The sequence below is a fragment of the Botryllus schlosseri genome, chromosome 9, assembly GCF_051294905.1.
Source record: "Botryllus schlosseri isolate E-star chromosome 9, Bs_hap1, whole genome shotgun sequence".
Classification (NCBI taxonomy): domain Eukaryota; kingdom Metazoa; phylum Chordata; class Ascidiacea; order Stolidobranchia; family Styelidae; genus Botryllus; species Botryllus schlosseri.
The window spans coordinates 9,366,733-9,392,804 of NC_137244.1; the positions used below are offsets into that span (position 1 = coordinate 9,366,733).

Here is a 26,072-nt window from a genome sequence, read left to right on the forward strand (position 1 = left end):
GGACACTATGTTCCAATGCTTAATTAAGATTTCACGGCGTTCGATGAGCCCGGTACCCCAAATTTACCAAGATATCAATTCATTAGGGTTGAGTACATGGTTAATGCCGCTAAATGGCGCTAAATGGCACTAAAACTAGGATATGGGTCGCAGTCAAAATAGTTTAAGAACCACTGCTTTATATAATCGAATAAAAGCTTGCGTTTGTTTTATGAATACGATTTTACCATAGTGCGGCCCGCGTATGTAATCAGATGTTGAATGCGGCCCGCGAGAATAAAAGTTTGCCCATCCCTGGGCTATCTCCTATTTGATGTGATAAACAACGTATACTAACGTGCGCGTACAAAACGATCTTTGCTGATATCGTTCTTGTACCGGGCGTTATTGGTTTGGACAAATTAATCAATCGCTGCTAGATTAAGCTATAGACGTACTGTTAATTTTTACAGTGGATAATATAAAGTGTTATAATATGCGCAAACGGCGAAGTCACGCCTAGTGTTTCCTTACAAACAAAACGAATTGTCAAGGTATTCTGAAGTCAACAAATATATAATAATTAACTTCCGGAGGCGTTAAGAGAATGCATTCTTGATTTGTGATACACTTCCGATCTATTCGTTAGCTACTTCGACAATCTGTGTTAACAAACAGGCTGTGGTGTATTGTATGTAACGCGATGCAAAAAATATGGTTATTGGTGGTATTTTGGGCTATGTTAGGTAGCTCGCGAGCTTCTCTATCCTACACGGACGTCTCGATATCGAAAAGTGGATATACTGGATTAGTAATAGCAATCCATCCAGACGTGACGGAGAACGAGCATCTGATAAAGGCGGTCAAAGTAAGTCAGTATTTGGATTTGCAGCCGTTTGAAGCCGTTTTATATAACATCAATGATAATTTATTAACGTGTGAATTGTATGAATATGGGAATGAGAGAATTGTTGTTTTGTTATCCTTGCAATCCAATTCCGTACGGCTCTTCGATAAGTGTTAGATGTCAGTCACATTTTCGTACTTGACCACTGATAGCGATGGTGTCATGGTGGATTCGTTTTATTTACTTCAGCAACATTCGTTCTCCTAATATCGAATATTTCGAAGTAGCCAAAGTAACTCCCAATTCGTTACTTACTTCGTTTTTTTAATACCAGACATGTCAGGTCGATATAGCCATAACAGCTCAAAAGATTTACCATGAAGTAGCATCATATAAAAACTGTCACCCATGCAGCCTACAAAATGAGATCCCAATATTTCCAGAAATAGGGACCAAGAACTCCTTCTCCCTTCGAATGACGCTATCGTGTGCTTTGTTTCATCATTATCCGCCGATATGAACCTGATATTATGTTTTCTGTGCCAGGAAACATGGACAGAAGCTTCGAAAGATCTGTATATCGCAACCGGTAATCGTGCATATTTCAAACAAATCACTATTCTTCTACCAAAAACCTGGGATGGATATGGTTACGGGAACGTCAAAGGAAATGAAAATTATGATAGGGTTATTATAAATAATAATCGTGTCGTGGTCGAAGCGTTATGAAATGCCATTATGTGATTGAAGGCCGATGTTGTAGTCGCTCCATCGAACGCAAGTTACGGAAACACACCATACACGATACAATACGCCGGATGTGGGTCTATGGGTATCAGAACGCATTACACACCAACATATTTGCTCGATGGTGGTTTTGTTGACAATTACGGACCGAGAGGTAATGCTAAGTTATACAAATATCAAATATTGAACATCACCGCGTTTCGAAACCAATCAATGATTTATCATGCATGCATTTGCGATTTATTTACCAGGAAAAGTTGTCGTGCACGAATGGGCGCATTATCGTTGGGGGGTGTTCGATGAAACGTCATACGACGATCCATTCTATTGGGAAGATACGCCGCAAGCGGCAGATTACGGCCCGTCTCCTACCACGTAAGTGAAGCCAACAATTTGGATTACGAATCATGAAAAGGGTTGTTTTGGTCAAAGGTGGTCAGTAACGAAGTACTTCTACTTTTTGGAAGTACTCAAGTAGTTTTCCTTTAGTTCTGGTACTTACTCAAGTAGTTCTGAATTTCTCTACTTCCACTTCTACTTCGTAATATTTTGTGATCTACCTACTTACTTTTCGCTATTTTCAGTTTGTCAAGTAGAAATAGTTTAATCCCCATCTATACGAAAGATAGCCTGAGAAATTTCCGGGTTGTTTTCACGGAGTAACAACATTTTATATTCATAAAAGTCAAGAAAAGCCCGGAAATTTTGTTGCGCTTCGCGCACACTAGTTATGGAGTGACAGATATGTTTTCACGAAAGTATTCGTCAATATAATTGAGGTACCGGATTGCTTGGTTCCGCTCACACCGCATTGTCGTCGATATGAAATATTTCATCACAGTAAATATGGCCCACCATACCGTTTGAAACTATCGTTTCACAATCTAGCTAATACCTATCATATCGTAATCTATCAGCCCATGACGTGTCCTGCTAATCTGGAAAATCTGACTTTTTTGAATGTTACACCTGTTTTAACAAATCACCTTTGAAGCTTATGGACAAAAGACATGAAATATATTTTCCGCTTTTCAGAAGTGGTATTTGTATTTCACTTTCAGTATCGAATATCACACTCTGAGTTCTAATTACTTTCAGTTCTTTTGTCTGCAGAACATACATGCTGAAGCATAAAAGCAAGTGTAGTAATGACTCTATTTTTCGAAAATAAAGCTTCACTAAATATGAAATTTACGATCCACAATATTTGTTATTAACGTATACTAATCGCGCAAAGTGTTGAAACCGTATCCGATACAACTTCTCCGTATATTGCCCTTCGCCTAGGGCGCCAGCCATTGTATTCTCTAAAACGCGGTCTTCTAGTAAACAAAGCGTTAGTATCGTGATCCGAAAGAATGCTTATTGTGTCGTAAATTGATACCTCCTGGGATACATCAGTACGAATCAAGCTCGCTGCACCTTCCGCATAGCTCAATTTGCAGCTTTTGACAGTACATGCGAACGAATTAAGACTGTTTTCAAAACTACTTACTTACTTGAGTAGATTGAAAGTCAGTAAATTCTACTTCTACTTTAAGTAGTTTTAGGTGCCTTATGGAAGAAGTACTTCTACTCGTACTTGAATAGATTTTTTTCATCGCTACTTCTACTTCTACTTGAATAGCTTTCTTGACTACTTTAACCATCTCTGGTTTTGGTGTTGGTCGATGTCCAGTCTGTCGAAGGGGTGCAAAATCCACACATTTAACATAATGCTTCTGCCTGATGGCTTTGAAAATAAGCTGCTAACTATCAAGGAGAGTAGTGCTAGCACAATGAGAGCTTGCTTCCTTAGAATACGCTGGTCGAATTTCCATTCTTTTCAATGTTCCATTTTCTATCTCGCGAGTAATTGAGAAGAGCGAAGAAAGTCACGATACCGTGTGTACGGCTATTTAGCTCAATCTCACTTGAAAATTCAATAACCTTAAAGCTGTGGTTACCAAACGTTCAGACCGCGACAAAATCTGAGTTTTAGTGGCATCTGGCGACCTGTGCTTCAAAAATAAAAGATAATGCATTTTAATATTATTGTAAGATGCTATACGATATTGCGGATATGTATGACATATAGAGAACGCGCAGACAACAATTGTACGCAACACATTTATACGAAACATCTCTGACACGCGCGATTTCAAATTGGGGTGTACGAATGTCTACTCAGATTGCGAGGAGTTGACTATTTGTCGCCGACTAGCGAGCATATCAATATCGAAAGTTTTGGCGAACCCGCGACGGTCCTTTTGACCAAAGTCTTTACCATGGAAACCACTCGGACATATCTTATCAAGAATTCAAACCAATTTGTGTAGATACAGAGATCGGCACATTTTCATGATTAAACCATATTTTTTAACAGTCCCGCTTCTTGGCTATTGTACCCAACACATTGACTTTGAATATGGAACAACTATCCGCAGAAGATGGCGCGAAGTGGGAATAATATTTTTGCAGGAAATTCAACAAATATTGCATACACAATAACGGATCGCTGTGGGGCCGTGGTATCCCGTACACCACTCATGAGGTTGCGATGTACAGGAATAAAATCCCATGGTCTTGCATTGTCCCACTTTTGGGATAAGCACGTAGCGGTGCGGGAGGCTAATAATTGAACCACAAATTCATGAGTATGATAGCATTGTCGTGATAAGCAATGTTCTCTCTATTTTTTCACGGGCTCTTTGGCAACGGTGCGTAACGATTAAAAAAAGTCATCACTTCGGCTCTCTTGTGCGCAGCTTAGATTTTCAGTGCGCTCTGCACTGCGCAAATGCGCACGCGCGCAGCTTAGAGGGAACATTGGCGATAGGTAATCGTTATTGAACGTATCTGTAATTATTCCGTAACTCAGATTATGTTTGAGTGCAATTGAGAATATCATATTTTTCAGGTGCACGAGGGAACTTTTCATATCATTGATCGTATCTTTCAGATGCACGAAGAGCGTTACTGGTAGCATTCGCAACAATCAAACAGGGTATCAGGAATGTACCCTTAGAGATATTGATGAAAGAACGAACTCGTACCCATATTACTGCCAGTTCTATCCTGACAGAATCCAACCCGACTACGTCAATTCATCATTGATGGCATATCAATATTTAGAGAATGTAAGATATAAATATGGATAAGTCTCCTAACTGACAAAACACACACACACAATACACAAGGCGATATACAAGACACACAATGCGATGAAATTAACGGGGATGCCAAACGACCAACCAGTTCGGGTATCTTGAACTGGCATCCACCTCAACCCGTTGTTTGCGGTATTTATGGTGTTTGTCGACTGATATGGTCATTCAGACTAGGCCAATTTTGTTCATTTTTATTCCGCAGCTTGTAGCACGGGCCACTTCTATAGGCTTTTTGCAGAACAATGCTTACACGGATGATATGGCGAGGAGGAGCCTGATAAATTTCCTACATTTAGGTAGGAGAAATTCTGGAGTCGACCTCGGACGGACTCGAACCCGCAACCCATTAGTGTTGTAGTTGTGCATTATACCAATACGCTATCTTGCCACCCTTAAATATCGGGTGGCAGTAATTACGAACTAACGATGCTATTTTCGTGAACTGGAGAATTAATATATTGCGGTACAGCGTATAGGCTACGCGTTATTCCTAGCAAAACGCCATCTCCATATCCATTTGATAATGTTGCATTTTTTCTTTTCTAGGGGCCCGCAGGCGCCCACAACTTCATTGCAAATAGAAAAGTAATTCGACACGCAGATAACGTGCACACGGCTAAACGACTACCACAAACTAGGTTAGACGATGTCCCTTGATTGGTGGCTTGGGGTTCAGTCCCTCGTCCTCCGTTTCGGCACATAGCCTCGTTATTTCCACACAGGATTCGCTGTCCTTTAGCGCACATAGCAGGATTGGTGGTGCGAACAGTTTGAAGTCAGTCTGTTTGAATCCTCGGGACCGTCTTTGCGGGGTGCGGATATTCCCGTTGGAGGCAGGCTGCTTCGTTGGTTGTGTCGGTCAACTTTCCCTTCGTATTATGCACGAAGAAGTGTTCCAACACGTGAGTTACACAGCTTCACGATAGTTGACCCCGATCGTGTTGTGCCGTTGAATGGTAAATATGAGTAAGTGATGAGTCTGACCACGGTTGCCACCCCGATTATCAACACACCTATCTGGTACATTTGGTTGATAATGTTGCTGCTGACCAGTGTTAACACCGATATTCCGCGTGGCTCTGTACTTTTCAATACATATTGCCTAAAAATATTTCGTCACGCCGACAAATTTGTGACATATAACTATAAAGCAGATGATCCTAATCTGCGTTTTCAGCAACCCAGCCGTTTTCAGTGAGGCCATGAAAAAGTTAAAAAAAAAATCGCATCTAAATCTACACGCCACTAAAAAGAGGAATCAAAAGGAAAAGTTAAGCTTCCAAAAGATATTTGGAAAAATAGTATTGGCCATATTTGAGACAGAATGAAGGAAAGCCTACCCCAAGATAGATGAAATTGCCATGCTACTCCGCGCTGTTAACTCGGAAGACAAAGCATAGCGCCGTGTCTTGTGGATATTCAAGATCACATGCAACTGTCTGCGTCCGTTTCCAAATCTGCAATTAAGACATTGTCAGAGCAAAACAAGCTCAACAATCACATTAACTGAAAATGCAATAATTATTTTTTATTTATACTATTCTGCTTATAGTGTGTGGTATATATATTATATTAATATTCAAGGAATCGGTTATTGTATAAACCTGTTTTTAATTAAAATAACATTTCCTAATTCTTTCAGAAAGTTGAAATCTAACGGGCATTGTTTTGTCAAAAATTTTAAAGGTGCAAGATATAAAAAAGGGCTTAGAGTTCCTGCTATAAAGTGCATTTGTTATAATCAAGTCATCATTTATGAATGATTCATATGTAGCTCAATTTTCAATATGAGCTCGCTGTACTGTTCTAATTCCATGTAGCTCTCGTATGCCTGTGTATTGGCTATCAAGTGTGTAAATATCATATTGCTGCATTTTAATTGTAGATTATCACGTTTTGTCGGGATGAAGACGATATTGAAGCGAATGTCCACAACATCCACAACGTGGACGCACCCAATAGTCAAAATAGTCTCTGTGAACTGGGAAGCATCTGGTCGGTCATAGAAAACTCGACAGACTTTCAAAATTGGAATACTGGCGATTTGACGAGTATCGATCAAACGATTCCGGTTTTCGACGTGCTCATTGATCGGAACGACCAACGATTCGTCCTAGTCTTGGACGATTCTGGCAGCATGGACGACTCGGTATGTTCAGGACCAAGTTCATATTCGGCACCACGCCTCCCGTCTTTACTGGTTCTTCTACGAAAACGCTAATGACGTACGGCATTACAGTAGGTTAGGTTCATTGACGCTTTTTCGCAATCAATATTGAATTTGTTTAAGTGTGAGAGTGAACAGCTCAGCCCCATGTCCTTTCTCTTGATACTCGTAATAGCAGCAATTGCATGGAATGCTGGACACAGATACGCAGATAAAGTCGTAAGGCCATAGTTGAGATAATGGGATGGATATGAAAGCAATCCGTCCGAACCTTTGACGATTAACGTCTTTGCAGTCATCTGTTTATTCCTATTCTTATACAATGACGACATTAGCGGTTATCGCCTGGTCAGGCCTTATGCGTCACGACCGAGCATATGATAAGTTTGGCGCCGTTGCTTTGGATAGCCGACATTGAGCTCGGCTCACTCTTCCTGTGGGCCTTTGAAGACGCTTTGTTCACAGCGCTATCGGCCATTAGAAGGCCAGATGAACCTCCGTCGCGTAGAAACTGCGGGCAAAGCCGAGGCTCGAACCAGCAAACACTGGTGTTATGACGGTCTTAGCTGAGCACACTAATGCGCCACTCGCTTCTGGTAATCATTGTAGTTGCGGCACTGACGTTCGCCGCAATAGAGTGGCTGGGCCTTGGGTCCCCGCCCTCCTCGAAAATCGTCCTACCACGGGCCCCGCGGTTAAGAGTCACTTTTAGAGAATACAGGGAATACATACTTCTATGAATAGTTTAGTTACAATTCGGAATTAAAATTTCAGTGTGGCAGGGTCTCGAGGTCGGATTGCTTGAAAACAGCTGCCTACCAGTTCATAACAGTGACAGCACCCAACGACAGCTACGTCGGCATCGTTGGGTTCGGAACGAATGCGTTCATCATTGCAAGCCTAACTCAGCTGAACACGTTTGAGTCCCGCCAACAGTTGGCGAATTCGATAACAGGACTTTATGGAAAGAGCGGTAGCACCTGTATCGGATGCGGGATTAAAACTGCCATTTCGGTATGTAACAACTATGATTAGTTATTACTTATTAGGTAGGCTATCTGTAAATGTGCCTTCTTGTCTGCCAAAATAAGGTACTTGAACAATATGGGCAGCCCACGGCTGGAGGGCAACTCATAATTATTACCGATGGCGGCGAAAACGAGCAGCCGTATGTCGCCCAGGTTTCTGACGAAGTATTGCGGAAGGTTGGGAAAATTGAAAACTTTTCTGCAACCAAACCTATATTAAGGCAGTGTTTTACTTAGGGTATTACAACCAACACCATTTTTATTGCGACTGACGAGAACCAAGATTTGAAAGACTTGACAGAAGAAAGTGGAGGGCTGAACTATTTCGCAAATACGCAGAGTGATCTATTGGAAATATTCAGTCAAATAAGTGTAGAAGAGACCAGCAACGACGAGCGATTCCAGGTAGCTCTTTTTTATATGTATTCATCTTGTGTCAAGAATTAATATAGATATAGGATATAGCGCTTTTAGTAATACACATATATATGTCGATCTTAGATTTCACGCTACAATATGACATTTGAAACTGCTACATTAAAAATATGGGTTTGCTAAAATATTACACGTCATCTACAGGCTTATATGTTTTATGCGTATGCACAATCAAAATTCAACACACCACATTAAGTTTACATAAGTGTTTCCATGAAGTAAAATAGATTAAGCCTGTGTAATTGGCCAAAAGGTACCTCGTTAATATATTCTTATTATGTGAGACATAATATACCTGAAATCACTTCTAGAAAGCTCTATCCTGATAGCAGGATGGGAAGTAGGAAATATATGATGTAGCCTACTTTTTAGATTCACAGCACCAGTTTTGTGATAAACAGCGGATCCTCCTTCAATTCTTCTGTCGATATCGATATCACGATCGGGCTGGACACAATATTCACATTTACTTGGTCATTCAACGGAAATCCACCTAATGTCGAAATCGAAAGTCCATCTGGATGCTATTATTCTAATTACTTGCTGGATGATTCCTACTGTGCTGGAGGCAATGACAGCTACACAGTGAGTGCCGCATTCAGAACCATCCAATTTCTTATACCAGGATTAGCTGAGGTAAGGCGAATTGATTCTGAACTGTGTGGTGCATTCATGTATTCGATATACATACAATATGAACAGGCCGGAAAATGGATCTACTATGTTAGCGGGATCCCTGAAGTTGGGCCAATGACGTCGTTGGTGACGTCTGCGTCTTCCGGATATATGCAACCAATCTTAGTCGAGTCTGGAGTAGGAAACACACAAGTGGATAGTGGCGCAGCTGCGCTCTACGCCAAGGTATTGTCAGAGCAATTTCGTCACATTTTTGGTCGCGTACAACATTTTGTCATACTCCCTATTAAAGGCGATATCTATTGCCAACGAGGCTTGTGGGTGCTTACTGCTTTCTATTTATGAAATTTGTATATCGCAGATTTTTGTTCATTTGTGTGCACACTACAATGTGTAGTGCAAATATTCAAATTGTATATATGTACATATGTTTGGAATAACAGCGGTCGTTGAAGTATGCCATATGACCTGTATTCAAGTTGAGTTATCCAGATTCCTTTGTATTACACCAGGTCACCCAAGGGTACAATCCTCTACTTGGCGCGGCAGTCACAGCAACCATCGTGGGGCCCGAGTTGGTCTCCGTAATTGATCTCTACGATAACGGAGCAGGTATATAGTATATTTACAACGCGCAACGCAACTAGAAGAGAATGTGATATATATATGCCCTTCGATTACCTTCATCTACAGGTTTAGATATCCGACAAAACGATGGCATTTATTCTCGATATTTCACGGAATTCACCGGAACCGGACGTTACTCAGTCTTAGTGAGTTTCATATTAAGCAAATACCATTTTTGATATTGCATTGCATTTTTTCTTTTCAACTAAAAAGGATGGTTGGTACACACGTAATTGTATTATACCAGCGCGTTTATGACAATAAATCTTGAATTGCACATTCAATGTTCTAATGAACAGAACTGTCTATGGAATTGGTGAACTCTCTGCGGCCTCTATATAGGTTAGGAATACCTGGAAGAAATCTTTAATGTCAACGATGGGCATGTTATCGCAAACAACAAGCTTATAGGCCGTAGGTCTTGTCCACATTCAGTATCTTCATAGTCGACTGAAATTCCCCAACAGCGTGAGATATTTTCTTCAGATTAACGTCGGAAACGGTCCGCCGACCGCGCATTCCACTTCCGAAGTTGCGTCGAGAGCACATTACTCTCCGGGTTACATTTCAGAAGACGGTTCGTATCTTAGTTATACTTAGGGTTGCATTTAAAACAAAAATCAATTTACAACAATGTTTAAAACATGGCCCTTGTTTAAAACATACTTTTTTATTTTTCTTCTGGCCATCACGTCACGAATATTTCATTGTGACGTCACAGTGGATTAACATTGACAATTGAAAATACAGGGTAAATATGGCTCCTTCGACGAAAAGGGCTTCCAACCACTTTCTTGAACAGACCAAGAATATCCGTAGCCAGGACTGCATCGTTATGCAGCATTTTTACGGTCGACGGTCATCATCATCAGAACGTCCATTCCATACCAATTATTATCAATATCTACTTGCTGTTGAACTGTTGAGCCAGCGACGATTTTGAGGATACCAGCCATTCCACATCGTATATACGTCGACTATATTGAGTGCAAATCGTTCGTAGGCTCCTACAACATGTTGTTCGAAAGTATTTACACAATTATGGCAAAATTATACACGGATATACTGAAATTCGTTTTAAAGGCATTTGTTCGAAACACTGTTTGAAATATGTTTTAAACAAAGTGTTTTAAAACGCCGTTTGTTTTAAATGCAACCTTAGTTCTACTATACATTTCAAAACTCGTCATGAATATCACCAGTAAGTGTGAACAATCTTTAAAAGGAAACGTCGTTGTGAATCCGAACGGCGCGATATCGCAGGAAAGATCCGGAAATTCTGGAGTTCAAGCAAATGAGTTCGGCAATTTTACTCGCATTGTACCGTCAGGATCATTTGACTATTCCGGGTAAACTTGGTTTGCAAATGTCATCTCAGTTTCGCTGAATCATCGAACCGATCATCTTTTCGGTAGCATTGTGATTTATCGAATGTTAGAATGTGAATTCATACAGTACAATAATGCTGAAATCTCTTCCACCATTTGATGCCATACAATAGAAATAGTGTTCAATAGATGTAATCAATACTGATGATGAAGCACCGAACCATATTGACGATTGTCAGCCGAAAATATTCGGGTTCATTTCAATATGAATATAATATTCAATCGAACCATATTGGTGAAGATAATCCTTCCGTATTTCAGTTTTACTGATATTGTTCTTTCCGCGCTTATAATGACCAGCTTATTGCCTCAACTTGACAACAATAAGTTGATTATATGAAGTTACAAATCGTTCGTTGGACGTCGATTCACAAATCAATTGAAGAGCTTTTGTGGACTTACGCGCATGTACTGGCATGGCAAACAATTACGTTATCATTTGTCCAAAGACGGATTTGGGCATGTTTTGTATCATTCATAGGTCATTAGATCCCGTGCCCGTGCAGTGCGAATGACGAAGGTGGTGCGAATGAAAATCCGGATGAGTGCGGATGAAAATCGTAATTGGTAATTTTTCTGTGGTGGGATAATTCAAATGAACCAAATAAGAAATTCACGGGCAGTGTTTCCCTAACTGTGGTAGTTCCGACGTAATTGTAAAAACTTGTTCGACTTAGGAGTTACGACGCACCACTAATCGTAGCTCTCACAAGCCGTAGTGAATCAATATTTTCGCACTATAATTATTACGTAACCATCGCCTGGTTTGGAAGCCGGTGTAGTGGGAAACGTACAGTGTATCAGCCAGTCTGAGCCGGCGACAGACTGAAAAAATGACGACAAATTAACTTTCTGCTTTCTTTCGCAGAGCTGTATTGTATTGTATTGTATTGTATTAATGGGCACAACACAGTGGAGCTTATCGCCTTTTTAGGCCTTGTGCTCCACGACACGAATTTCATAATGTTCAGAGGTTTTTGCTTCTTTGTAATCTTGGGAACGTCCATCAATCTCTCTCGCTGTCATTCTTCATTCTCTTTCGCTCCCTTGCGTCCCCATCGTGGTCATTGCTGCCGACTTGTAGCACGGCTCACTTTCATTCTGGGCTTTCAATGCACCACCGTAGTAGTGAGGTCGCCGCTGAGGAGCCCAGAGAATTTCTCGTAATAACAGTGCGAGTAGTGCGAAACACGTGGACGGGATACCCTCTTTACAGACTCAGATTTTCATATTAGTGTAACGCAAATTTTACCCCTTCAAGGTTAATTGAAGTACGGGCCGCAAAGGGTATGATTTGGGTTGACAAAATGCCAGAGCAATCCGTTAATATGTGTGTATTATTTGTTGAATTTTTTGCAAAAAAACCTTGCAATAGTTTTTACATATCTAAGGTCACTGTATTGGGTGCTATAGCCAATGAACGAGACAATCAGAAATATGGCTTGATCATGAGAATCAGCCGATCTTTGGTTTGAATTCATGATAAGATCTGTCCGACTGTTTTTTTGGAGAATATGGTCGATCACCGTCGGGATGAACTAGTGCAGGCTGAACCAGTGTCTGTCCTTATATTAAGTAGCTTGCCAAGGATGGAGAAAAAACGTTCAACAGCAGCAGTTGTTGTGTTGAATGACTACTCTGAACTTGTGCGTACACTGCTGGTGACACACCGTGTTCTTCATTCTGACCATGTTGTCTATATCACAATTTTCCATCATGCGCTTTTTGATATAAGAATCATGCAATGCCCAAGCAGTCTTGCTTCAGGTAGGATATTGCGGTACGTTGACCATTACACCATGTCAACCTATTTGCTTCATTTGGCCATTTATGATTCACAATGAGCAGACAATGGGCCGTATACAGCGGTCGGCCTATAAAGTAGGCTAGAAGCTAAAATATCATAGTTCACCGACAGTGCAAAATATACGACACAAACGAAATGCAGGGGTCAAAAAAATTTGACTTTGTAAACAAATTCCACAAATTTTGACCTAACGCTACAATTTTGACAAAATTTTGACATTTCAAAAAAACCGCCCTATTCATGAATCACGAAGATGACAATCACAATATTGCTGTGAAAAGATTTGAAATTTCCTATTATATACCGACATCATTATTCAAATCTTTTCTAACAGCTATATGGCTACGATTGCTGATCAACGCATTGAATCGATAAATGTTAAACCAGTGGTTCTCAACCTTTTTGTCCCCGCGGACCCCCTTTGGATCCTCACGGACCTCCGTCGACCCCCATTTTTTGTTTGTTCAAATCTAGTCCAAATAACGTGCAGCTGTCACCTTTCTTGTGCAAATATTAACTGTACGCTATTTATAAACGGCGATAAAATGACTTTTCTTGACAATAACATCATGTACTATTTATGTAAAGATTGGGTAGACTTATATTATTGCAAAGCGCATTTCTGCATTTCTTTAATACGTGATTGTGTCTTCAAATACCGCGTTTTCGATGTGATACGAACGGGTGCTGATATCCATTTCCGCAAAGATAGGCAGGGTTGTAACCAAGTCACTAGGTTCCAAGTCACAAGTCAATTTCACTTTTATAGATTTGACTCGAGTCAAGTCGAGTCATTTTCAACTCACCACCGAGTCAAGTCCGAGTCCAAGTCGTCGATCAGAGGGTCGAGTCCGAGTCATGGTATTATGACTCGAGTCCAAGTTCAAGTCAATGAGTTGACGGCTCAGTTTCCAGAAAAAATCTTGTTAAACTCACTTTTTATAACTCTGTCTAGTGATATTGAATGGTTCGCATTTCTAATATAGTAGTTTTCCTCTCTTTTAGCAGTTTCTGATCGCATTTTCAAGTAGGCCTACTAGTACCGATAGACGCAATCCCAATAGGGAGGTTACTTTAATATTCTTCGAAATTACGATGAAATATCGGTCTTGGCGGTCTGTGTGTCGAGTCATATGACTTGGCTCGAGTCATGCGTAATGACTCGAGTCGAGTCGAGTCGAGTCATTTCCGTATTTTGAGAAAATGACTCAAGTCAAGTCGAGTCATCAGAAAATCGTGACTCGAGTCTGACTCGAGTCATTACAACCCTGAAGATAGGTGGTGGCGAATGTTATAATAACGGGCAACGATTCCAATGAAACCATTTGGTGTGATGGCATCGGCGCCAAAACAGGGAAAGACATTTCGTAATAAACGTATACCATCAAGCCTCGTCATTTCAATCTAACAGCTCAGCTTGAAGTTACTCTGGAAAAGGGCCTATGTATATTACAGGAGAAAATTGATTTTTGAAAACATTTCGAGGTCACCTGTCACCCTATCGACCTTACTACTTCAACTTCTATTTTTTTACAAACCCCAACATAACTTCTCTAAACAGCAATATGTTTGTATCAGAAGGATACTGGCAATTAAAATGAGTTTGCACAGTTATTTCATCTGAGATGGCAATTCTGTTGATGTGAATCATGAAGTTTCAGCCGTATTATGAAGCACAAACTGCCTCGTGATTTCTCTAATATAAAAAATATAAAAATTAGGTTATCAACCATTTTGCAAACTTAGAGGTTTCGCGGACCCCAGGTTGAGAACTGTATTAAACGGTCATCTCATTTCTATGCGTTAGAAGTAGCCTAGAACTCACTCTACGCAACAAACCATTGTCGTCGATATCCTGGTTGGACTGTTTAGTGAAGGATCATATGTCGTTTCAACACAGTTTATTCCCGATACCACAGTTGACTGGTTGAACGTTTTACAATTGCAGTACGGTGAATGTGAATGACATAATCGTCCGGGATATTTACCCTCCAGGAAAAATAATCGACGCGCGTTTGCGTCAGAAGGATTTGACCGATATTAAAAAGGGCATCGTACTTGTCTTCACAGCGCCGGGAGATGATTACGATAGCGGAACAGGTGGGAAAACGACAATGCTCATTCGCTTGACGGTCAACGTACCTTCTAAATTTTTCAATGTGACCAGACTATTGCTACTTCTATTACTACCGCCCTATATCTCAAACATACCAGCGGTAATCTGGAGACATGTATATTGCATAGTTCTATCAATGAAAACTAAGATATCAATAAACCTATGATTTGGTACAGAAAAGGGACTCATACATTTAGTTCAAATCTCAGACTGTCATTTTGTGCACGAAATCAGAACTCCCGGGCCATTTTAGGAAAGTGACGCTAACTCCATTTCCTAGACACATTATATTCCGTATACCTGTATACAGACGACTAAATGAATAATCCCGTTTCTACAATTAAAACTGATGAATGATTTGGAGGATTGGGCAAAGCTATCGCTCAGATTAAGCAACACCATTGTAGCATAGACATCGTAGAAGACTGTAAATCATCAGGATTGCAACGAAGCCACAAAGATCTGAGTCACAAGTCAATCTTATAAACATAGTTTTGACTATCAAGTTATTTCCAATTCATCATAGAGTCAAGTCCTTGTCCAAGTCATGCAGTGTATAGAGTCAAGCCCGAGTCGGACTGTTAAGATTCTAGCTCTTTCGTCTAAAAGTCATTGTGTTTACTCTTCACTTTCGAGCTCAATTATTGTCCAACCCAATATTTTACAGTTCTGTTTTGGTGATATCAAATGCCTCGCATTCACAGTATGCTGATTTCCATAATTCCTGTTAATTTCTGGCCTAATTTTGATGTGCGAGTACTGATAGAAAAAATATCAATAATTGGGAACTTTGATATTCTTGGAAGTTACAATGAAATGCCTGTCTCGGCCGTACGAGTCTGGAGTCACTTGGTCGAGTCATGCGCAGTGATTTACAACTTGTTAATGAGTTTTTCGTCAAATATAATATAATATAATAAATTAAATAGATCGCCGCATGTGCTCAATGCACTCTACTCGAAGCCAGACTAGTGGTATGTAATATAATCACCCCGATTAGTCAAAATTTCATGCTTGTGACGTCTTTATTGTAGACATACAATGTTCTCTCCAATTATCTACTATAGTTGCTGACGATTAGGGGAGACCGGGGACAAATGTAACTATAGGGGCAAATGTAGCAATCGACCTCACCCCTAGTATAGGGTGGATAAATCGCCATGATATTTTGAGTGCGCATGCGATAGTTATGTCCTTAACATACCTCAAGTGATGTCGTGGAACTGCAACGCGAAACCTCGGAATAATTTGGAAAAAACGAAATATTGGACAATTGAGTAAATATTTTCTGGTCCGGCATTATTTGGTCAGTAGAATAATACCTGAAGTGGTCACAACGTAATATCAGTGTTGGGATGACTCGAGTCATGACTTGACTCGAGTCAGACTCGAGTCACCTTTTACGTATGACTTGACTTGACTCGAGTCACTTTGCTAAAATGACTTGACTTGTCTTGAATCGGCGTATCAAAAATGTGGATTGACTCGTGTCTCCGAGCAATATTCACGAGACAATTTCGAGTCATCATGCAATCGATGTCGATAAAAATCATTGTATCTTGCATATGTTCGGGTTGCACGCGAAACGCTGGTGTAACCCATGAGAGCGATCAATCATTTAATGATCGTGCGTTTTATTGAACCTCCATTGTTCTCTCACAAATAAATTGATCGCAAATGAAGTGATGGAAGCTTACAGCTTACGTTGTCGTAAACTAGTATAGTAAAGTAATTTGATAGAAAAATGTCTATTTCTGTTCTCTGTTCTTAACTTAACCAAACCTCTTGTTTTATTGAAATTGAACTCCTATATAGTTTATATAGTCCTCAACCATCGGCGCAGGCTGGAATTGTATCCTATCAATTTGTAAATGGGCAATGCATTGCATCTTATCAATTCGTTTCTCTATTCTCTATTTTGGCTGGTAACTATAATCCGAGGTCATGCAATTACTTACGTAGGTAAACATTTCTACGTACATGCGAGCAACAAATCGCCTTTTTGCATTTATAGTTAACTCTATATTCGTTTATAGGTCCAGAATCAATAGCCACTCAATCTGTATTTCAGACAGCTAGCAAAATGCAATACGTAGGCATGCCTCATACTCCGAAAAGGCAACTTGACTTGAATTGTGACTTGGCTCGTGACTTGACTTGACTCGACTTGGCTTGAGTCACCTCCAAAATTCGAGTGACTTGATCTGACTCGAGTCACCTTCAAAAATCGATTAACTTGACTTGACTCGAGTCAAAATGTGCAATGACTTGAAATGACTCGTGACCCGAAGGTAGTGACTTGATCCCAACACTGCGTAATATATGTAGCCGGAACAATGTGCTCCACCGTGATGATAGGAAAACTAAGACTTGAATAGCTGGGAAAGTACCATAATACTTAGACAGTAGCCATGCCGAGAGGGTCAGGGGCAATTGTGGAATACCCTGTTACTTTTGCCCCGTTACAATATCTTTTCAATGCTAAATATCTCTATTCATGTTGGTATAACCCATTTATCTACTGCAGATGAATCTTGCGACAGCCAAAAGTTCAATGCCAGAACAGATTCTCTTGCCATACCAATTCTAACACCATCATCTGTCGGTAACGGCCAAATACAGAACTGGTGATGAGAATATCTTAGGGTTCGGTTATTTCCGTGATTCTACCACCCTTCATCATGTTGATTTACTTTTGGTGTGTCGACTTCAATGATCATTTAAGAACTCACCCATGACTGAATTCTCATCCCACGGCTTTGATCATGGCCCACTTACAATTTGTCACTTGGTGTGAACAATTTATTTCAATTTTGTACGGAACAGAAGAATGCCATTAGCTTCGACGCCAATGAATGTCGCGTCCTCGTTTTGCTACACCATCATCGGCCCATTGAACCAAGATATTTTAGTCAGATTACCGAATGCCCAACCCGTTGTGCACGCTGAACATATGTGTAGGGAGATGATGAAATGAATGCGTTTCTTGTTCACTTTGGGCACATGAAGAAGGCACGACGCGTGATAGTGTATTCAGATGCCAAAAATGCTATGGACGTAGCATGGAAGCGTTCAAACTCCACTTTCTTTAGCTTTATGAAATAATACAATTTGTGCTCGCGTCTCCGTTGATAATTTATTTTGTTTCTAGTTATAAATAACACTGTTATAATTGTTCCACATGGGCGGTGCAATTGCCCGTCGATAAAGGGCGATCGTAACATTTGAGCGGCGAGTTTTGCGTTTAAAAAATTTCATGATTTGTTGTTGATTGAGTTCCATTGTAGTTTTTATATCAACTATCGAGTTTTTGGCTTCTTTATAGAAAACTTTGGAAATGAAATTACCACGAAAAAACACGTAATGTTAGAAAATACAAAAACTGTTGGAAATGTCCCCGGTCTGCCATACCCCTGACGACTGTCATCCGAAAATAGTCGGGTTGTATTGTATTATATTGAAAAGGTACGACAGTGGTGCTTATAGCCTTATGAGGCTTTGTGCTTCACGACATTGGCACAATGGTAATTTCAACAGTTCAATGCATTTTTTCATGGCCACTGCTCTTGCAATCTCTATTTCCCGAATCAGTCTTTCTCTCTACCATGCGCTTTCATTCATCGGATCTTTCCTGCCGACGTTCAAGCTCGGCTCAGTGTAATTTCTTGGCCTTTTAAGTCACTGCAATCGCAGTGGTGTCGGCGATCCCAGACTCCCTCCGACACATAGAAACTTGGTAGAGGAAAACATAGTCGGATTCATTTCAATATTAATATATTATATTCAATTGTATATTAAAGTTCTGTACCACTAAGATGCTGTTCGATGAATATTTGCCATTTTATTTTGCGCAGCGTCCGGTTACGAATTGCGATATTCATTCGGGAACTTTTCAAATCTGATCAGAAATTTCAACGATAATATACCGTTGAATCAAAGCGACTTGACGTCCGGCAATCTGACTCAGCCATTACCACCTGGTGGTATGGAGCAATTTCTAATAACCAACCTTGATTTACCAATGGACGGCGACGGACACACCATCCCACGTACTTATTTCGGTCTTGCAATCGTGGCATACGACGAAGCGGGGAATTACGCTGAGCCATCCAATGTACCAGTGTTGAGTATTTTTATCGAACCCATCGTATTTCCGCCTTCCGAAGAGCAAGATATATGGTGGATAATTCTCATATCTGTACTTCTCTTTGTCGCCATCGGTGAGTACAGCTCTTTATAGCAATTGGATAGGCCTGTCAGCAAGAACAAGCTCCTTCTCCGCTTCCGTAATATTTAAACTATAGAGGTCCTTTATGATATTGTGAGGATCGCATTATGGCTTAAATATTTATTATCTGCAACTGCAAATCGGCTTGCCTTAACAAACTTTTGGCCTAGCAAAGTCGATTGACGTGATCGTTTCATTCATGAAAATATATTGAACAATATTTTCCTGACTTACCCCGCACAAAATTGATGGTGTCTGCACTTCTAAGCCGGTGTGTGCGCATGAGCATAAAATGACGGGACCTTGTGAATCGTAGAACAGGTTTTCCTAACCCGTCGTCCTTTTGAGTATGGTGGACTTCAGAGCTATTTTTCGAATCATGGGGTAGTCGGAAAGATTATTCTTGTTGGTCTCGTCGATTATAATTATTCGCCAAATCCGAAATTAAAAAAAAAAACTCGGCTGTGACATATGTCATGACATAGCGCTGGCGTATTGCCCCCATTGACGACATAAACGGGATGGAAGTTTATGATAAAAATGCCTGAAAACCAGCACAACAGTAATGAAACATTACATTTGTCACATGTTATATGCCGTTCAGAAGTCTTCCTACGCTTGCCTAATAGATCACAATACGTCATAAATACATATTTCCTTCAAGATTTCGAGCAGAACATTAACGGGTGAACCACGGACTTGTTATAAACAAAGACAATTGTGAGCCACGGCTATAAGAGACTGAAAACCACTGCACAAGTGATTTAAAAAATCACCCATTTACGATATTCAGTGAAATCCTATCGATTCCGGCAGTGACCGCTCTCACGATGCGTGATTCACACGCAGACTATTTGTACTAACGTGCAACCGCAACATATTACTTTCACATTTACTCTATTCAAAGAACCATCCAGCAGATAGCATTTATTATGGATGGTGGGAGCGTGAGGTTCACGTTCGTGTTCTGTGTGTGAATCTCAGAAATTTAGAGGATCAGGTTCACAAAAGAACCTTGGTATAGGTTCTGCACTGTGAACCTTTTTCATATAGTACAATTTTAACTTCATTATAACATCTTTGGTTTAAATCTATTACATTTCAACTACGGGGTAGGCTACTCTATGCATGGCGCTGGCAGCATAAAAAAATCAACACAAAACGAGCATGCACCTTGACAATCTCAAAAATTATACTTGCCTTGTTACAAAAGTTTGCTCGAAATATCAAGCTACCGTTTGTGAATATTTAGTGACTCGCTGCTGTGAGCTTGATATGCAATCACACAACATCAAGAGCGAAATACACTACATGTAGGTAGTGAGCGAAATGAAATTGATATCGTTGTCCGATGTAAAAAAAAATTCTTTAGGCGTATGGGTCAATCTTGACTTCATATGTTCATTGTATCTAAAAAATCAAATCCGTGCGATTGGGGTGTTGGCTACTGCTGTATAACTTTTTAATGGGGTAATATCGGCGGCAAGTATAGAAACCCGTTTCACACTCTGCTCAATAGAAACGTAGCAATTAGGGATGGTGTGAACCTCTAAAAGGTTCTGGTTCGTGTGAACGCGAACCTTTTTGAAAGGTTCTGTGTGAACACGAACGTGAACCTCATGACGTCACGGGACGTCATATTGCTAATTCCTACCTATCCTTCAATGAAATGATAGCCTATATTAATGTACACGATACCTAGCGACGATTCGGGCAGCATTACGTCACAATGCTGAAATACATATTGACGTTTTAAACGTCGCCAAATGTATCAACTGGGGCAATCAAATAATATAATAATCTCATAAAATCAATATCTTCCGTCGCTTTGCCAACAATTTTGACGAGGACTTACCAGGGAATATAAGGGAAGGAAGGGACGTAGTTTATTTTTGTCTTTGATGTTCTTGCGGCATATACACCGACTCATGATATACATACACACGATCTGCGTATATGCATACCATGAGTAGGCTACATGATGTGCATATGTCGTCGGGCAAGGAAGATGCAGATTATAGCCTTGTAGCAGGGTTGGGATGACTCGAGTCATGACTTAACTCAAGTCAGACTCGAGTCACATTTTTCGTATGACAGTTCGGAAAATGTATTCGGCGTCTGAGTATTGCTACATTGATATCGAGCAGAGTGTGAAACGGGTTTCTATACTTGCTCTCGATATTACCCCATTAACAAGTTATACAGCAGTAGCCAACGCCTCAATCGCACCGATTTGGTTTTAATGATCCAGTAAACATATGAAGTAAAGATTGACCCCATACGCCTGCTAGATTGATTAATGGAATAAGCATCATTCGCTGACTATAGGCCTACGTAGCTTATTTCGACCGTGATGTTTTTTGATTGTGGGTCAAGCTCGCAGCAGAGAGTCAATAAATATTTACAAACGGAAAGTTGGATATTTCGAGCAAACTTTTGCAACAAAGCAAGTAAAACTTTTGAGATTGTCAAAGTACATGCTCGTTTAGTGATGATTTTTATGCCTATAGCGCCATGCATATAGAGTGGCCTGCAGTTGAAATGCAATAAATTTGAGCCAACGATGTTGTAATGAAGTGAAAATTGTAGTATATGAAAAAGGTTCACAGTGCAGAACCTACCAAGGTTCTGTTGTGAACGCGAACCTCTAAATTTCCGAGGTTCACACACAGAACGCGAATGTGAACCTCACGTTCACACCATCCCTAGTAGCAATACTCAGACGCAGAATACATTGTCCGGTCTGGCCTAGACCGTTAAGGCGTAAGCTGATATTCCCTAGCAAGTAATCGTCGATATTGTTGGCAAAGTGACGGAAGATAGTGATTTTATAGGATATTATATCATTTGTCTGCCACAGTTCATACATTTGGCGACGTTTAAGACGTCAATATGTACTTCAGCATTGTGGCATTATGTGGCCCGAGTCGTCGCTAGGTATCGTGTACTTAATGTAAGCTATCACTTCAGTAGGGTTGGAATTAGAAAATTGAAGTCACGTGACGTCACGAGGTTGACGGTGTTCACACAGAACATTTAAAAAAAGGTTCGCGTTCACATGAACCTGAACCTTCCAGGGGTTCACACCATCCCTAGCATTTATCATGAACATGAACATATAGCCTATGCCCGGTGTTTGTCATCATCATTTTTGATTACAACGTTTTCCAGTCGCCACAATTGTCTACATGTGGTTCCGGAGGAAGACAGCAAACAAAAAGTCAGGTCAACGACCCACGTCAGCGACGAGGACGATTAAAAATATCAGTGACGTACGATGCCCCTCCAGTAACCCATATCAATTAGCGTCAGAAGCCAACGAAGGACCTCGGGCGCGACCTCGCGGACGCACACACTTGGATGGTGGAGACGACACGAACGTTTATCAGAACATACATATCGGACAGATGAACGGATATGGTTCTGAGCCAACAGTACAAACCCAAACAACATACCCGGGTTACGGACAAGACTACGCAACTGGTGGGCATCGAAGTGACGTTAATACCCAGCCTAGTGACCAGCAAAACATGAGTGCTCGAATGAATATCATCTCTCATTCCAACCTCGAAAATGATCCAGATCACGGAAGCCATAACGGACAAAATATGGAAGAGAAATATTTAAGCTATGTGGATGAGTTGAAAGCAAGAAATCAAGCTTAGAAAGCAGCAGCTGTACGAAATCATAATAAATAATAATCAATCGCCGCGGCATAACTGGAATAAGAATTGAAATATACCTAGTATTCGTCACGTTACCCTATATATGTATTCAGCAATTATTATTTATATTTGAAAAATTAGACGATCAACTTTATACGTTGAGATATTCCTCAGAATCGTGATATTTTCAATACAACAATATTATGGTTTATAGACAGGACAGCTGCACACCATTGAACTAGAATGTTTGATGGGGAATATTAGAATTCAAACAAGACAGTTGGGGTACAAAACATTTGAATTACTCGAAACAATAATTAGATATGGATAATTTATCCTCTGGTAGCCTTTCGTATGACTTTCATAATTATGGAACGTCAGTGATATTATGAAGCACGTTGGAAATGTAAGAAATATTTCGTTTTTATGATGTAACCTACACTGTCGAATAATCGTTTTTTTTTTCTTATAACGTACAAGGTACAATAGTATATCGCTGGTAGATATAGCGTGGTACGTTATAAGAAAACAAACAACCAGTAACAAATTGTTTGCTTTTGTTAATATTACGTCAGAATGCGATTCTGACGTTTGTTACTGATGGATGTCAGCGGAATATCCTTTTGTGAATAAATTACCAGTTATAAGTTATTGTTTCGAGTAATATTACTATTGAATGGAAAGCTGAATTGACCGTGAATCACGTGTGGGAGTATTAGTTGGTTTGAGAAACTCCATACACGCTAAATTGAAATATAAATTCGTCTATTTAGTCACAGTGGATAATATGCTTCATTGTTACATTCAACTTCAGCCAATACGACGAGAAAAATTGGGTTATATAACCAGCAGAATTATTATGAAACAGGTAGATGTAGTGCAAACGATAGTAAAATATTGAATGCCTCAAGGCGTACGGTTCATGTACCCTTCATTATGAACGAGGGATTTAGGGACATGTCTTATGCGACCCTGAAAGCGTTGCATGCGGGTCGTAAAAAAAACTTGAGTGTTGGTACTCTGGTGTATATGGTAACTCGTACTACGTCTGGTCCAATCATTTGGCGAAATCACTGCATTCCTTACATTAAGGTAGTTCCTGCATCGATAGTAACATACTGTGGTTTCCGATATTTTCACAAACTAGTAGGCCTATGTGGATTCCTAACATAAAGTCCGTTTACTTGACAACAATGTCCTCGATTCGTGATCGGACAATCGCAATACAGTGAAACGCGCTATCGATTTCGGAAACCGACAGTACATTGCTGTATGAGTTGTATAGCGACGGCTAATACGAAATGCGCAGCAAATACATTCCCTTACTAATGCAGCTGTTATGTATTTCCACCGATACCTGTCTTAAATTGGGGCATGTGATAGCTAGTAGCAATTTACATACCCTGCATTGTCGTTGTTTGTGACCTTCACGGTGTTTTCAACTGCTGCAAAATTCATTTAAACCAGGCCATTATTCCATGTTTTGATGGCATATCTGACGGCTTTCTGCACGGCCCAGTTCTAGGGTTTTGTAAGACACAGCTTACGCGGATCAGAGAGCGAGGAGCAGCCCAGATAGCTGGCGTGTGAAGATGGTTAATGTGATAAGAAACAGGACGCCACCTCAATCAGCTAACCTTGTAGGTTTTCGATATTTGCGAATTTTATTCCAAGGAAATCTGCATCCCCAATCATGAATCTAACCCTGATTTTCCACGGTCGGAAAGATGTTTTCAACCATTTGAGTTTGATCTTCGTGAGTCACATATTAAATTTTTCTGATCTGTAAAAAAAGATTTGACGAGCAAAGGACAATAGAGAATATAAAGCCGAATTTAAGGGACTCCGTGTCTCACCAGTCATGAGCCTCACCGCGAGGGTTGCATTTAAAACAAACGGTGTTTACATGTTTTAACATGTTTTAAATGGTGTTTTAAACAATAGCCTTTTAAAAAAATAATGTTTTTTTAAAGTTGTAAAATTATGCCATAATTGTGTAAATACTTTCCAAAAACATGTTGTATGAACCCAATTTTCCATTGACCATGTAGGCACCTAAATGGCTATCCAAATATTGCTGTCGCCCATAATTCAGAGTAGTATACTTAATTGTCAGTATCATTGACCGAATGCCCTCATGAATTGGGGAAAATATTCACGCTAGGCGCGACCAGGTAACTGTAACGCACTGAAAACATAAAAACTGGCGCCCACGATCAGTGGTTTCAAACGTTAGTCGCGAAAGGGTGCCTGACGGGTCTCGCAATGAAATATGGATGAAAAGTGGGTCGCAAGCTACAAAATGTTGGGAAGCACTACTTTATTGAAATGGTCATTTCGGCGTTGGCCAATACCGCACCTCGACGCCCCAAGACATACGAAATTATGTTTTTAAGAATTTGTATAATTATGCCGTAATTGTGTAAAGACTTTCCAAAACATATTGTATGAGCTTACGGACGACCATTACCACCCGATATAGCCGACATATACGATATGGGATGGCTGGGACCCTCGAAATAGTTGGCTCAACGGCTATAGTACGTAGATATAGGTTGTTGGAACGGAATGAATGATAATGATGCCCGCCGACCGTAAAATGCTGCAAGATGATGTAGTCCTGGTTAAAGATATCGTTGGGCCGTATGACAGGGGTTGGAAGCCTATTTCGTCGAAAGAGCTATATTTTTATATACCCTATATTTACAATTGGGATTATCCATCCACTATGACGTCACAACTGAATATTCATACCGTCATTGCTTAGAAAAAAAGCAATAAAAAACATTTTTTAAAACAAGAGCCTTGTTTTAAACATGTTTGCTTACACAACTCTAGGCGCCTATATGGCTGGCACCGACTGTTCCTGTCCTGGCAATCTCAATCCCATAAGACAAATGCCATTCAGCAGAGAAAAATTGTTTTCTAGTGAAGAAATACCAATTTGAAATCGTGTGTGTGTTTTGGCTTAGTGCGTTAGGGCGATTTCAATATCTTTTGACATAGTAGACAAGAGGTTACGAAATTACTTCATGTAACGAAGTCATTATAACAACGGGTCCGAGCGAGTTTAGTTATATAATTATTATTTACGGTCACTGCATTTTACAAGACACCTCACTCCGCTCTACTGGTAAATCTGATTACATGAGCAGAGACAGGATACAAATGGATAGTAATATATATGTAATTCCCGATCATATTGACCAATTCAATGTCGAATTATAGAAAATGTTTCCTCCCCGCGCGGTTA

General features: G+C 40.2%; 1 protein-coding gene across 2 annotated transcripts; it reads left to right on the top strand.

Annotated features, from left to right (window-relative positions):
- The first annotated feature begins 594 nt into the window (after nt 1-594).
- Nucleotides 595-23,466, top strand: LOC145445897 (calcium-activated chloride channel regulator 3A-1-like). Of its 2 annotated transcripts, none has more exons than XM_080324052.1 (18): nt 595-847; nt 1,373-1,513; nt 1,577-1,727; nt 1,825-1,948; nt 4,473-4,692; nt 6,608-6,871; nt 7,664-7,903; nt 7,981-8,094; nt 8,155-8,322; nt 8,725-8,988; nt 9,055-9,213; nt 9,501-9,600; nt 9,682-9,761; nt 10,102-10,192; nt 10,841-10,964; nt 14,759-14,910; nt 18,781-19,146; nt 22,326-23,466. In XM_080324052.1, exons 1-18 carry the CDS (start codon nt 683-685, stop codon nt 22,817-22,819), a joined length of 3,417 nt encoding a protein of 1,138 aa, XP_080180178.1. In that variant the 5' UTR covers nt 595-682; the 3' UTR covers nt 22,820-23,466. The 2 variants fall into 2 exon arrangements, with proteins under 2 accessions (XP_080180178.1, XP_080180179.1); XM_080324053.1 differs by having other exon boundaries at nt 4,515-4,692.
- The last annotated feature ends 2,606 nt before the right edge of the window (nt 23,467-26,072 follow it).

Excerpts from the sequence above, each read along its gene's own strand:
- LOC145445897 (XM_080324052.1), top strand. The coding sequence starts at position 683 with ATGCAAAAAATATGGTTATTGGTGGTATTTTGGGCTATGTTAGGTAGC. Across the intron at positions 1,949-4,472 it reads TACGGCCCGTCTCCTACCAC|GTGCACGAGGGAACTTTTCA; the intron begins GTAAGTGAAGCC and ends CATATTTTTCAG. Across the intron at positions 8,989-9,054 it reads TTATACCAGGATTAGCTGAG|GCCGGAAAATGGATCTACTA; the intron begins GTAAGGCGAATT and ends CAATATGAACAG.